At 46.4% G+C, this 14,770-nt stretch overlaps 1 protein-coding gene across 1 annotated transcript in view; it reads left to right on the forward strand.

Moving 5' to 3' along the window:
* Window positions 1–666: 666 nt before the first annotated feature.
* PUSL1 (pseudouridine synthase like 1) overlaps window positions 667–14,770 on the forward strand; it is a 28,662-nt gene continuing 14,558 nt past the window's right edge. The window contains exons 1-4 of the mRNA XM_081955051.1: window positions 667–1,039; window positions 5,342–5,399; window positions 8,276–8,463; window positions 14,080–14,229. Coding sequence (XP_081811177.1) covers window positions 876–1,039; window positions 5,342–5,399; window positions 8,276–8,463; window positions 14,080–14,229 — 560 coding nt within the window. The 5' untranslated portion in view covers window positions 667–875. The remainder of the gene's footprint in view (window positions 1,040–5,341; window positions 5,400–8,275; window positions 8,464–14,079; window positions 14,230–14,770) is intronic.

The raw sequence follows: 14,770 nt of genomic DNA on the forward strand, positions 1-14,770 counted from the left end.
ATCTGTCCCTACCTCCATTTCCTCCCCATCTATTTGCCAGGAATTGAGAGGGCCGGATGCCATGATCTTAGTTTTCTTCATGTTGAGTGTCAAGCCAACTTTTGCACCAGGTAAATATTTAGGGTTGTCTCTCTTCACAATCCACCCCAGAACAAGGATTGTTTCTGTCCTTTGGGAGATTTCCCAGCCAGAGAAAGACATGGTCATAGGTGTTGAATGTAGGATGCCCAAGAAAACACACACACACACACTTCGACACACACAAACACACACACACAAACAGAGCTTGGATCTTGTTGTTGGCACAAAAGAAATTGGACGTTTTTCTGCGAGGTTGAGAATTTTCCCCGAGTCCCTTCCACAAAAGCTCCGGCTAAACCAGCCGCTCCCGCTCCCGCCCGCCGTTCCATTTATAGGCGAAGGTCGTAATCAAGACGCGACGTCTCCCTGTCTAAGCCCCCTTGCAACCGCCCTATCTTTTCAATAGAACAGTATTTAGGCGGCCGGATGACTGCCTGCAAGAAACAAACCAGTTGGGGGGGGGAGGGAAAATATCCAATGACCAGGCCCGGGGGAGGGGGGAAGGAGGGGAAGGGAAATAATCACGCGAGAATGAAACGTCCCGCGTGGGGCACGTTTGAAAAACGGTCCAGCTAACGCATTCGAGAGGAGGGGGAGGCAATCGGATAGACACCTGCAAGGGGGCCTTTATCTCCATGAGCCTAGAGCGTCGGAAACATCCCACTAGCAGTAGCCGGTAGATTGGCTGGTTTAATGAAACATATTTTATGAAATGAAAATAATCCACTTTTAAAGCAAAAAAAAGTCATGTTTATAGGGGGGCCTCTGAATTTGCAAAGCAATATTTATTTTGCATGAGAAAGAGCCCCTCCTGGGCATGTGGGTTTTGCAGGCGGGGAGTATCAAGTCAAAAGTCTCTTTTGCAAATTTTATTTGGAGTGCGTGTGTGCAAAACTGAGATGAACTCTGCCAAAACTCGTTACTTAATATTCTTTCAATACTTCGGGGCCAAATATAGGTAAGACATGAACACATTGCAAGTCTTCAAACCTTAATTACATAACTTTCCTTATATACATTGCAAGTCTTTAAACCTTAATTACATAACTTTCCTTATATAACTTAATGTATTGAACTATATAACTTAATTAAGTCATAACTTGAACCTTAAACTGACTACCGTGGACCTCACCCCATTCCTAAGAGGTCCCTAAAAGGGGGCGAGCATAAGCGCACCAGCGTGCCTACCGTCCCTGTCCTACTGTCCCCATTTATTCGTACCCATCTCCTGTGTTTTTTATTCATGTTTATTCTTATTCCTGTTATCTTCTACATGAGCGACCAATTTAAAAGTGGTGGCGGGAAAATAAAAACTCGGGTGGGGTGGGGTGGAAGGAAGCCCACAAGGGAGAAAACAATGATTGACATCCTGGGAGCATTAGATCCAGAAGGATAGATGCAAGAAATGTTAAGGTTTTCATTGCCATTGTTAATTGTGCCTTTAATTGGGGGGGGGGGGGGTTAGCCAGAGAAAAACTACCCACGTGCCAAGCATGGATTTAATTGGCTCCTCTCAAGAATTCATCAATTCTATTCTGCTATTTTGTTTTGAGGAAGAGAATTTGTGCTTAAATTGAAGGAGTCGTATGTAAATGCATGTGGCTGCGTGCATGTATGTATATGTATGTTTGTATGTATGCAGGCATGCAAGTGTATCTATCTATCTATCTATCTATCTATCTATCTATCTATCTATCTATCTATGCAAATTATCCTAAAGACATGAATTCCAGGTGTAGTTATAAAAGAAGAAACAGACATTGCGATCCCCAGAACTTAAAATATGCTGCTCACTTAGCTTTCGTTAGCCTCTGCTAACATCGTCAGAGTGTAAAAACTACCATTAAAGAGATATCTGCCTTTATACACTATTAATCAATCTGACCATTGCGCTCGTGATAGGCCCATCCACCCGCCTCCCACCTGTAATTAGCATTGACCTTCTGGAGATCGTAATATCTGTTTCTTCTTTTATTTATTTTATACCCCGAAATAAAGAAAGAAATAATATAAATATAAATAATAGGTATGTATGTATGTATGTATGTATGTATGTAGGTAGGTAGGTAGGTAGGTAGGTAGGTAGGTAGGTAGGTAGGTAGGTAGGTAGATAGATTAGATAGATGATAGATAGATAGATAGATAGATAGATAGATAGATAGATAGATAGATAGATAGATAGATGATAGATAGATAATTAGATACAGAGATAGATAAGGTAGGTAGGTAGGTAAATGATAGATGATAGATAGATAGATAGATAGATAGATAGATAGATAGATGATAGATGATAGATAGATAGATAGATAGATAGATAGATAGATAGATAGATAGAATGATGATTGAAGGATAGATAGATAGATGATAGATAGATAGATGATAGATAGATAGATGATAGATAGATAGATAGATGATAGATAGATAGATAGATAGATAGATAGATAGATAGATAGATAGATAGATAGATAGATAGATAGACAGACAGACCATAGTTTGATCATATCGCTCCTGACGGGTTTTTAATTTTGTAATTTTACTTAGGGGATTTTAAATGCAATTTTAATTTTTCTCCATTTATTTGTCTACCTCCTCCACGTATACATCTATATTTATGTGTATGTATTGTCTATCTTTGTATTTTACGTGTTTTTATTGTACGCCGCCCCGAGTCCTTCTGGAGAGGGTGCGGCTAACAAATAAAATTTTATTATTATTATTATTATTATTATTATTTATTATTATTATTATTATTATTATTATTATTATTATTATTATAGATGATAGATAGATAGATAGAAAATTAGATAAGAGAAATGATACATAGATGAATACAGATGGATTCAGAGATAGATAAGGTAAGTAGGTAGGTAGGTAGGTACCTAGATAGATAGATAGATAGATAGATAGATAGATAGATAGATAGATAGATAGATAGATAGATAGATAGATAGATAGATAGATGATAGATAAATTTTCTCTAGCAGGAGTGAGCTCCCATTATTTGTCCCAGCTTCTGCCAACCTAGCAGTTCGAAAGCATGTAAAAAACGCAAGTCGAATAATAGGAATAGGAGAGAAGCAAGTTAGAACTAAGGAGAAATTTCCTGATAGGGAGAACAATTAATCAGTGGAACTCCTTGCCTCCAGAAGTTGTGGATGCTCCTAGACCGGAGGTTTCTAAGAAGAGATCGGACAACCATTTGTCTAAACCGGTATAAGGTTCCTGCTTGAGCAGGGGGTTGGACTAGAAGACCTCCAAGCTGTCTTCCAATTCTATCATTCTGGTCGCTAAGAGAAACAACATGGCTTGAACTTTTTAATTAGACAGGAATAGGAAACATTCATCCAGGTTTCCAGAGATTCATCTTTCAAGAGCCACAAATCTTGGAGTAGGCACACCGGATGAGATGGGGAAGTATATTGCATTTCCATACCGCTGGAACGCAGCCAAGTCTTCGTGACATGCGCGTCTGCTTCAGAATTGATTTTGAAGTCCTTTGTTGGGGGCACATCATTTGGGAGAATAAGGAAGGATAATCGCATCCCCCCCAGCCCCAGTTTTGACAATCAAAGTAATTTGTTCCTCTGGACAAGAGGTGTTCCAACTTTTTTAGGCCAAGGAACTTGTTAGATTTTTTTTCTCAGAATCCCCAATCGAAAAATGGCTGGAATTAAGTAAACTTTTTTTTGACCGGGGTGGTGGTGGTTATTAGTCTTTCACAAAACCTCAGGGCTCCCAGAAAAGTTTGTGGGGGGGAGTAAAAAAAAACCCCGTTCTCAGACAGTGAGAAATTTACCAGGTTGAGTGATGGCAGGAAGAATTGGAATAATTGGAATTTAGCGTGTCGGTGACAGCTGTTATTCATATAAGGATTTGTGTCTGCACCTGCCACTTTAATATTTTCATTTGCTTTCTAACCTGGTTAGGCATTTTATTATTAAGAAGGCAATTATTTCACACAAAAGCCGTGCCACTCATTCTTGGCAAAAAAAAAATAAAATGAAATCTTTTCACCTACCTTTTGGGGGGGTGTTATATATTTTGGTTCCTGCCTTCAGAGCTATCGCTCGCTTTTAACTTCGAGACTAAAAGGAGATAATGAATTGGGAATAATAATTATTACCGTAATTATCTGTATTATGCTTTAAAAAGTGAGTTTGAAAAGCTGCTGTCGGGATAACAGAAACAGCCAGATGTTCTACAGCGGCCGAACAAGTTCATTTTGTGGGGATGAATCTGCTCAACCATGACCGGTAGCAAAGAGTATATACAGTGCTTGTGGTATTGGGCTCGAGAATTGTCCAGTTAGCAGTTTGGGCATGTCTCTCTCTTCCTTTGGGGGTGGCCAATGATGAGCATAAAGGGAGCTGGGAACGTGGTTGAGGGACAACTTGCCAAAGGGCAAAAAGGCCAATGGGATTTCCAAAAAGATTCTAGGGCGGGGTGGGGGGAAATAAAAGGAATTCTAGATAGATAGATGGGCCAGTCCTGGAGTCTGGGGAAGGCTCGGATGAGGGCTCTGTATCGGAGGCAGAGAGGGGCCAAGGCCATCTGGGAGTTATGTGCTGCCTCCAGAGTCGGACATCAGTGAGGCAGAGGAACAGGAGGAGCCTGTTCCCAGTGCACACACGCGCAGAGCTGCCAGAAGGCAAGAACAGTTAAGACAAAAGGGGCGACTCGGGAGTAAGGCTTGGAGATGATTGGCCCCTCCCATAAAAGAGGAGCAAACGGACGTGAGCCTTTGCAGGAAGCAACTTTGGTCGGTTTAAAGTCTGAAGCTCCGTTTTGACTCTGTGCTCCGTGTGGCCTTGCAAAGCTAATTGCCAATTAGGTCCTTCAGCAGCGTTTCAAGGGAGATAAAGGTGGGTGCTTATCAGCCTTCTCCCGAAAGACTTTGGCAGACTACTGTCGGACTCTTTACAAACTATTTGTGACTCATTACGGGCTGCGAATGAACATAATTCACAGCCTTTGAAATAAAAAGAGGGTTTTCGGGACTAAGCGTGTAATTTTTACTGTCTCAGGAGGCCTAGATCAGTACAGATATACAGAATTCATCTGCTGATGGCTGGGAATCCATTAGATGATGGACGGGTGAAGTCTTGAAAGGAAAAAACATGACGAATAACCAAGGTTGGGGTTAACTCTCATCTTCTCAAGGCACCTGATTTAATCTTGGAATCCAGCAGGCGTTGCGTTGACCCCGTTGGGGGGGGGGGAATGTAGTTTCACTGTCTTTTTTTTTCTTCGTCCCCTGCAGTGGTGTGATGGCTTTGCCCCCCAACGTGCCAGCTGTGGGTGTGGAAAATCATCTGGAGGTAAGGAACCGGCGTAGGTTTGATGCAGCATTATGGGTGGGAAGGCGGCAGGGGGGGAGGTATCCTGTTTGATTTCAGGAAGGGAGGGGCTCGGTTTTTCCACCCCCAGAAGAGAAGGGCCCAAAGTCATCATCTACCGTATTTTTCGGCGTATAAGACACACCTTTTCCTCCCCCTAAAAGAGCATGGAAATGTTGGTGCGTCTTATACACCGAATACAGACATTTTTGGCCTCCCGAAACCCCGCCCCGCATCCCATTTTTGCAAAAAACAAGCCGCTTTTCATAAAAACTGATTTTTTTGCCTTCCCCCAGCCCCCAGGAGCACTCCGCAGGCTTCAGCAGGACTGGGGGAAGGGAAAAATGCCCCCGCTTTTGCGAAAAACGACCTGTTTCTGGACTGTTTTTCACAAAAACGGGGGCATTTTTCCCTTCCCCCAGCCCTGCTGAAGCCCGCGGAGTGCTCCTGGGGGCCGGGGAGGACAAAACCTGTTTTTTTCTTACCTCTTTAAAATCTTGGTGCGTCTTATACACCCGTGCATCTTATAGTCTGAAAAATACGGTACCTTGACTTGAAACTTAGCTTGGCTTTGGCCTCAGCTGTTCGGCTCTCTGTCGCCCCCTCCTGGATGGTTTGGGCTCCCAACCACACACCCGGTCCAACCCTGCTGGGATCTTTTAAGAGATCAGCCGTAGCTGGTGTGGTTCCTCTCCCAAGAGATCCCCTCCATCCAGGGCTAATCCACTGTTGAGAATGAAACAGCCTCTTGAGCAGTTTTATTGCCCAAAGTAAGGGACGGGGTGGCTCAGTGGCTAAGACGCTGAGCTTGTTGATCAGAAAGGCCAGCAGTTCGGGGGTTCGAATCCCCAGCACCACGTAACGGAGGGAGCTCCCGTGACTTCTCCCAGCTTCTGCCAACCTAGCCGTTTGAAAGCATGTAAAAAATGCAAGGAGAAAAATAGGAACCACTTTTGGTGGGAAGGGAACAGCGTTCCGTGCGCCTTCGGGAGTTGAGTCATGCCGGCCACATGACCACGGAGACGTCTTCGGACAGCGCTGGCTCTTCGGCTTTGGAACGGGGATGAGCACCGCCCCCTAGAGCCAGGAACGACTAGCACATACGTGCGAAGGGAGCTTTTACCTTTACCTTAAGAGGGGAAATAGCAAAAATGGGCCATTTGGGGGGGGGGGCGATTTCTCTCTTTCAAGAATCTAGTGCTCTCCCAAAAGAAACCCGCATGGCTGAATTGGTCTGTTTTGCTTTTCATCTTTTTTTTACTGTGCTGGCTGGGATGGGGGAAGGGGGGGTGTCTACTTTTCTAGCTAGGACGTTTCATTCCAACCCTCCCCAGTTTTCTGGTTCCCCCACCCCCTGCAACTTTAGGCAGAAGAGATCTCTGCCTAAAAAGGAGGGGGGAGAGGGGAGAAATCTTTTTCTTGGACCCCAAAAGTCTGTGGACGGGCCAGGAATTTCTTCCCAGGCAATCCAAAGCAGCAGGATGGATGCCCAGGAGTGGTTTAGCTCCTTGAAGAAACAAAGGGAAGAGAGGAGGGAAATGCAGGAGAGATTAAAAGAAAACAAAATATTGGCCGGGCTTGGGATGATTATCTGCAACCAGATCCTACTGGATCCTACTCTCTCCCCTTCCGTGAGAGCTCTTTTCTAATTGTTCTCTGCTTCTGGGATGCTCTTAACTTGCCACGTCCTTAAAGGAGGAGGAGGAGGAGGAGGAGGAAGATTGGCAACTAGCTCTTTCCACCTGGCCACCTAAGTCCAGTTTAAAAAAAATAAAAAATTCTAGACAACCAGACTCCATAAGTTAGTTAAGTTTACTTTATTGTCACTACACAATGAAATGGCGTGCTGTCTTCCATGTACCTTATCACTATAAAAATAAAAACACAAAACACACATCCTTCACCATTTTATATAACTGAAATTGAAAAGTACCGTATTTTTCAGACTATAAGACACACTGGTGTATAAGACGCACCAAGATTTCAAAGAGGTAAGTAAGGGGAAAAAAGGTTTTGTCCTCCCCGGCCCCCCCAGGAGCGCTCTGCAAGCTTCAGCATAGCTGGGAGAAGGCAAAAACGCCCCCGTTTTTGCAAAAAATGGTCTGTTTTTCACAAAAATGGAAGCATTTTTGCCTTCCCTGCTGAAGCCTGCAGAGTGCACTTGGGGGCTGGGGGAAGGCAAAAACGCCTCCGTTTTTGCGAAAAATGACCCATTTTTCACAAAAATGGGATGCAGGGGCAGGGCTTCGAAAAATGGCTGTATTCGGTGTATAAGACGTACCAAAATTTCCTCGCTCTTTTGGGGGTCGGGAAGGTGTGTCTTATACTCTGAAAAATAGGGTAGATATTGCACTATACAGTAAAATTCAACATAGTTACTGCCCTGGGGTAGAGGCTGTTTTTCAGCCTATTTGTCCTTGTTTTTTATTATCCTGTACCGGTTGCCAGATGGTAATAGTTCAAAAAAAAAAAAAGGTGCCAGGGATGAGATGGATCTTTAAGGATGTTTTGAACTTTCTTAAGGCAGCGGGAGCTATGAAGCTCTTCCAAAGAGGGGAGAGGGGCAACCCGTGATCCTCTGGGCAATGACCTTGACCCTCTGGAGCGCTGCCCTATCCGCCACTGTGCAATTGGCAAACCATAGACAGGTGCCGTCAGTTAAAATACTCTCTGGTGCAGCGGTAGAAGGTTGTCAGCAGTTTTTCATTCAGTTGTTGTTTCCATAGAGCAAACTTTTTGTGTGTGGTGTCTCTGCGTGTTTCTCCTCCAGCTTTTTCAACTATAAATGTGTAAACATTTAAAACTCCCCCATATGTGAGGGTCTGTTTTTTCTCCAACTCCTCTTCCCCCCTTCGCAGAAGGCTGCAGAAAACCTCAGAGCATCTGAGCCGGTTAAATTTGTCATCTCCAGCCGTACGGACGCCGGGGTGCACGCTCTCTGCAACGCCGCCCACTTTGACGTTCAGAGGAGGGAGGGGCAGTCGCCCTTCTCCGAAGATGCCCTCGTCCGGGTGCTCAACAAGCATCTCGGCTCAGAGCCCATCCGGTGAGTTTCTTAAAAGTTTCCAGAAATGTGGATTTAATCTCTTGGGTGGCCGTTTAGCGAAACGGAGGCCTGACTTCAAATCTCTGCTCGCAGGCGAGAATGGAATTAACTCCGTGGGTTGAACTAGTCCAAGGGTCCCCAACCATTCGGACCTCAGGGGCCACTAAATTCAGAATTTTAAATCCCGCGGACCACTAATATGATCTGCCTAATGACTGGCTGGGTGGGCGTGGCTAGGCGGTCATGTGACTGGGTGGGCATGGGCAACTCGATGTCACTCACGTCAAGGGGCGCTTCACCGGCCTCTACTTGCCCCTCCCAGCCACTCCTCCCTTGCGTGCCCGGGCTCCTTAGGGCCCTAACAGGAAACAGTTGCTGGAGCTAAGCAGCCACCATGAGAAAGAATTGGCAAAACAGCTCAGTTCAAATTGGATCTGACCGAGAAGGAGGCTCAGCAGAAGCACCTCACTGAGGACTAGGAGCATAGGCTTTCCAAGCAGAGGGAAGACCTGCAGGAGTGCAAGTTCAGGTACCGGTGCCTGGAGGCTCAGCGGGCTGAGATGGTCAGCCAGTTCCAGGCCATGATGCAGCCCCACTGGAACGAGGCCCTCCGGCTCTTCTCCACCAGCAGCTCTTCCCTCCAGCCTTCACCCAAAGCCCCCCACCAGGAGGCTGAAGGAGACCCCAAGTTGGAATTTCTGCCCCCCTCCGACCCCCACTAAAAGACCCCGAAGGGGGAGACTCTCTGCAGCAACACAAGCGTTCGTTGCACGTATCCGTCCCAGGGGGGCGTAGTTTGAGGACCCCTGATTTAGTGCAATATAAAGAGTGCAAATAATTTTCTTGCAGACCACCAGTTGGTGAGCGCTGGACTAGAAGACCTCTAGGATCCCTTCCAAGTCTGCTACTCTGTTGTTGTTTTTTAAAAGGGAGGCTCTGGTACTCGTTTTAGTCGATTCCTCCGCATGGGTTTTGTTTTCAGTGGATGTAAAACCAGAGTGGATCACGCTGCCAGATCTTTCTCCACGGCGATCTCTGTGGTTGTCATGGCACCTGTGTTTAATTTGTTACCGTATCTCAGGGTGGCACACACCTACTCTGCTGTCAGGCTGAGCTACTTGGGGACATGGAGGAAGCTTGCGTCTCATTCCGATGTTATATAAGCTGGGTCCTCTCGCCCACCCAGTCTACGCCAGAGTGGGAGAAGTGCATACGGCTGGCTCCTATTGAAATGGTTGTCCACTAGGACTCCAAGATCCCTCTCAGAGTAGTAACCGTGAGAGGGGTCTTGGAGTCCTAGTGGACAACCATTTAAACAGGAGCCAGCCGTGTGCAGCAGCTGCCCAAAAAGCCAACACAGTTCTAGGCTGCATCAACAGAGGGATAGAATCAAGATCACGTGAAGGGTTGATACCACTTTATAAGGCCTTGGGAAGGCCACATCTGGAATACGGCATTCAGTTTTGGTCGCCACGATGTAGAAAAAATGTGGAGACTCTAGAAAGAGTGCAGAGAAGAGCAAGAAAGATGATCAGGGGACTGGAGGCTAAAACATATGAAGAACGGTTGCAGGAACTGGGTATGTCTAGTTGAATGAAAAGAAGGACTAGGGGAGACATGATAGCAGTCTTCCAATATCTCAGGGGCTGCCACAAAGAAGAGGGAGTCAAACTATTCTCCAAAGCACCTGAGGGCAGAACAAGAAGCAATGGGTGGAAACTAATCAAGGAGAGAAGCGACTTAGAATTGAGGAGGAATTTCCTAACAGTGAGGACAATGAATCAGTGGAACAACTTGCCTCCAGAAGTTGTGAATGCTCCAAAACTCGAGGTTTTTAAGAAGATGTTGCAGAACCATTTGTCTGAAGTGGTCCTGCCTAAGCAGGGGGGTTGGACTAGAAAACCTCCAAGGTCCCTTCCAACTCTGTTATTCTATTCTATTCTAGTCAGGTGAAAAAAAGGAGTAGGGGAGACATGATAGCAGTGTTCCAATATCTCGGGCTGCCCCAAAGAAGAGGGAGTCAAACTATTCTCCAAAGCAATGGACAAGAAGCAATGGGTGGAAACTAATCAAGGAGAGAAGCAACTTAGAACTAGGGAGAACTTTCCTGACAGTCAGTACAATTAATCAGTGGAACAGAATTTGCCTCCAGAAGTTGTGAATGCCCCAACACTGGAAGTCTTTAAGAAGAGGTTGGATAGCCATCTGTCTGAAACGGTATAGGGTTTCCTGCCTAGGCAGGGGGTTGGACTAGAAGGCCTCCAAGGTCCCTTCCAACTCTGCTATTGTATTGTATTGTATTGAGAACTGGTTCCACGCCACAGGAAAGGGGCAGGACTGGCATCTCCTCCCCCAAACTCCTAGTTTCTTCTCCCTGGTTTCCTGTTCGGCCTCCAAATTCATCTAGACGGCCACCGTCCAAAGTACCCTGAACTCTGAACCAGTGGTGAAATCTTAATTTTTAACTACCGGTTCTGTGGGCGTGGCTTGGTGGGGGTCTTGTGCCTATGTAGTCATGTAACTGGGGGATCAAAAGAGTGAAAAACTCACTTTAACAATGTCCTGCTGGAGCAGGGTTGGACTAGATGTCCTCCAGGTGCCTTCCGGCCCTGGAGTATCCTCTGAAGATGTGTCGAGTGCCTGGTTTGTAGTCCTTCCTTCCTTCTCCATTTTCCCTCCCTCCCTTTCTTTTTCTTTCTTTCTCTTTCTTTCTCCCTTCTTTATTTCTTTCTCTATCTCTATCTCTGTCTCTGTTTTTTTTTCTCTCTCTTTCTTCTTTCTCTTTCCTTCTTTCTTTTTCCCTTCTTTCTTTCTTTAGCTCTGTCTCTTTCTCTCTTTCTCTAGCTCTGTTTCTCTCTCTCTTTCTCTCTCTTTCTTTCTTTCTCTCTCTTTCCTTTTTTCTTTCTCTCTTCTTTCTTTCTCTATCTCTGTCTCTTTCTCTTTCTTTCCTTCTTTCTTTCTCCCTTCTTTCTTTCTTTCTTTCTTTCTCTGTCTCTGCCTCTCTCTCTTTCCTTCTTTCTTTCTTTCTTTCTTCCTTTCTCCCTTCTTTCTTTCTCTAGCTTGTTTTTTTCTCTTCTCTCTCTCTTTCCTTCTTTCTTTCTCTCTTTCTTCTTTCTTTCTCTGTCTCTCTCTCTCTCTTGCCTTCTTTCTTTCTCCTTTCTTTCTTTCTTTCTTTCTTTCTTTCTTTCTTTCTTTCTTTCTCTGTCTCTCTCTCTCTTGCCTTCTTTCTTTCTCAGCACCCCCCACCCCCGTTTTTGGCCTAGCAGGCCTCAGGGAAGCCTGCTGGGAGCAAAAACAGACACCCCCCCCCACCCCTCTTTTTTGGCTCTGCGACGTGTGACCGTCGGAACTTTTTAAAAAAAATTGTTAGTATTTTTTACTACACGTTCTGCGAACCAGTAGCATTTTTTACCACTAGCGTTTCACCCCTGCTCTGAACCTAACATGAAATCAAATCTGTGCCTCCACCGTCACGACCAATGTTGCTTCCCACACACACACACACCGCCCCCCCCCCCTTTCTGGTGTGAGTTTTCCAACAAAAGATCCGTCTGAAAAGCTTTCCTCCCCCTTGTGGGATCGACCGCCTCCCTCCCCTCGGACCCCTGCTTTCCCCAGAGAATAGAGAAAGGGTTGGGGGTCACTCACCCGCTCTTGTCATCCCCTCCCCAGCTGCTTTGTCCCCTAATCTGTTTTTTGTTCGACTGCCGAACTTGGAGGCCGACCCAGCGTGTTTTCCAGTTTTCCATTGAGTCCTCTCTTTCCCATATTCTCTTCCCCTTTTCTCCTCCCCCAAGCCTGGACTGGACTGGAAAATAATTTTCTGACAATGCCTAACCCATTTATTTGTGCCTTGGCCTGAAATCAAGGCTATGTTTATTTCCTCCCCACCCCCACCCCCTAAAATAACAGAATTGCAAGGGACCTTGGAGGTCTTCTAGTCCAACCCCCCCCCTGCTTGAAGCAGTGCGCCCTAGATACCATTTCAGGCAATTTTAAAGCAGCAGAAGGAGCCCCCTTGTGGAGTACTGTGAAGTCGTTACCATGGCAACTCCACTGCACTGCACTGCAGGAGCCATTTTACGGCAGGACAGTAGAAGCCATTTTAAGGCAGGACAGTAGAAGCCATTTTAAGGAACTACGGGGCTGTATCTTAACAGAACACACGCCCCAAGGGGTGTTGGGAGTGTCTTACCCCCCCCCCCACGGTGGTGGCTCAGTGGCTAAGACGCTGAGCTTGTTGATCAGAAAGGTCGGCAGGTTGGCGGTTCGAATCCCAGCGCCGTGTAATGGAGTGAGCTCCCGTGACTTGTCCCAGCTTCTGCCAACTTAGCAGTTTGAAAGTATGCAAAAAATGCAAGTAGAAAAATAGGAACCACCTTTGGTGCGAAGGGAACAGCGTTCCGTGCATCTTTGGCATTGAGTCATGCCAGCCACATGACCAAGGAGACCTCGTCGGAGAGCTCTAGCTCTTCGGCTTTGAAACGGAGATGAACACCGCGCCCTAGAGTCGGGAACGACTAGCACATATGTGCAAGGGGAACCTTTACCTTTACCCCTACAGTTTTTGTTTCCAGAGAGTAAGTCGTCTGTGTACCAAGTTTGGTTGAAAGGCGTTCCAGAGTTATGGTGAAACACACAGACACAGAGCCATTTATATATATCTATATATATATATACATCTGCCTAATATGCAATACAGCCCAGGTTCAAATCCCAGTAAGGCTAGCTGATGAAAGTTAAATAGCTTGAAATAGATCTATACTAGTCTCCCTTTATTTATTTATCAGCACAAATACAGCAATATATATGTATGTATGTATGTATGTATGTATGTATGTATGTATGTATGTATGTATGTATGTCTAGCTAAACACATCAATACAGAGGCTCATGTTTCCTCACTGTTTTCTGCAGAGGGGTGAGCCTTTGCGAGAGGAGAAATGCTAAGAAATGACGTCCTGCCCCCTCCCCAGGATTTGGGGGAGGGGGCCTAACAGCAAGGAAGAGCCAGGCTGCTCTCCCACCCCATGGCTCAGAGGCACTAAAGAAGTCCCTTTGGGGAGAGGGGGCGGTCTATAAATCTAATAAACTTAAACTTAAACTCAATCTTGTGGTGGACCAGGAGCCAGAGGACATGCTCAGGCTGGCAACTGAATCCCTCAGGAGAACGTTTACCAGTTGAACAAGGACTTGAGGAGTCTTGGGTTCGAGTCCACCCTCGGTCCTGGACACTCACGGGATACATACGTGCCAGGCAACTCTGTCTCTCTGTGAGACAGAGGATTGTGGCTGGGTGGATAACACGAAGGGAGATCTTCGCATAAAGCCACATTGAATGAGCCGCGGTGGCGCAGTGCTAGCGTGCAGCTCCTTCTGCTGACTGCCGGCTGCCTGCAATTTGGCAGTTCGATTCTCACCAAGGCTTCAGGTCGACTCAGCCTCCCGTCCTTCCGAGGTGGGTAAGACGAGGACCCAGATTGTTGGGGGCAAGAGGCTGACTCTGTAAACCGCTTCGAGAGGGCTGTGAAGGCACGGTGAAGCGGTATATAAGTGCTATTGCTAAAGACTGCGGAGAAATTAAACTGCTACCTCTTCCCTTCTCCTTCCCCAAAGCGTTCTGAGCGCTTGCAGGGTTTCCAGCAACTTCCACGCCCGTTTCTTGGCCCGGGCCAGGACATATGTGTATCGGGTGGCCACAGGCCTCACAGCCTATTCTGACTTGCCGGTCTTCGAACGGGATCTCTGCTGGGCAAACTGGCGTGGGTAAGTTGGTGTTTTGTGGATCCGGCCACTTGGGTCCCCTGCCCACCCACCCACCCACTTTGAGCCGTAGCATTTCCGATGTTGATGTTATGTCCGGCCAGCAGCCAGCACAGCTGGCAGCAGATTCGGACAGTGAGGAGGTTGGGGAGGAACATGGGCCAGTCCTGGAGTCTGGACAGCAAATTCATGCAGGATGCAATCCTTTAAAAGAGAATATTTGTAGCTCATGGTTGAACTTCCGAAGCCCTTTGTCCTCTCTGAGCTTGCAGGCATTTCATTACCCAACTGGATAACACCAGCAGTGCTAGAAGGAGAGAGAGCAAACCCCAATCAGTTGTGGCCCTCCAGCAGCCAGGGAATTTGGCAGTAGATTCGAACAGTGAGGAGGTTGAGGGGGAACATGGGCCGGTCCTGGAGTCTGGGGAAGGCTCTGATGAGGGCTCTGTGTCGGAGGCAGAGAGGGGGGCAGAGCCGTCCGACAGTTATCAGCTGCCTTCAGAGTCAGACATCAGTGAGGCAGACGAACAGCTGGAGCCTGTTC

The sequence above is a fragment of the Natrix helvetica genome, assembly GCF_964273705.1.
Source record: "Natrix helvetica genome assembly, chromosome: 5".
Classification (NCBI taxonomy): Eukaryota; Metazoa; Chordata; class Lepidosauria; order Squamata; family Natricidae; genus Natrix; species Natrix helvetica.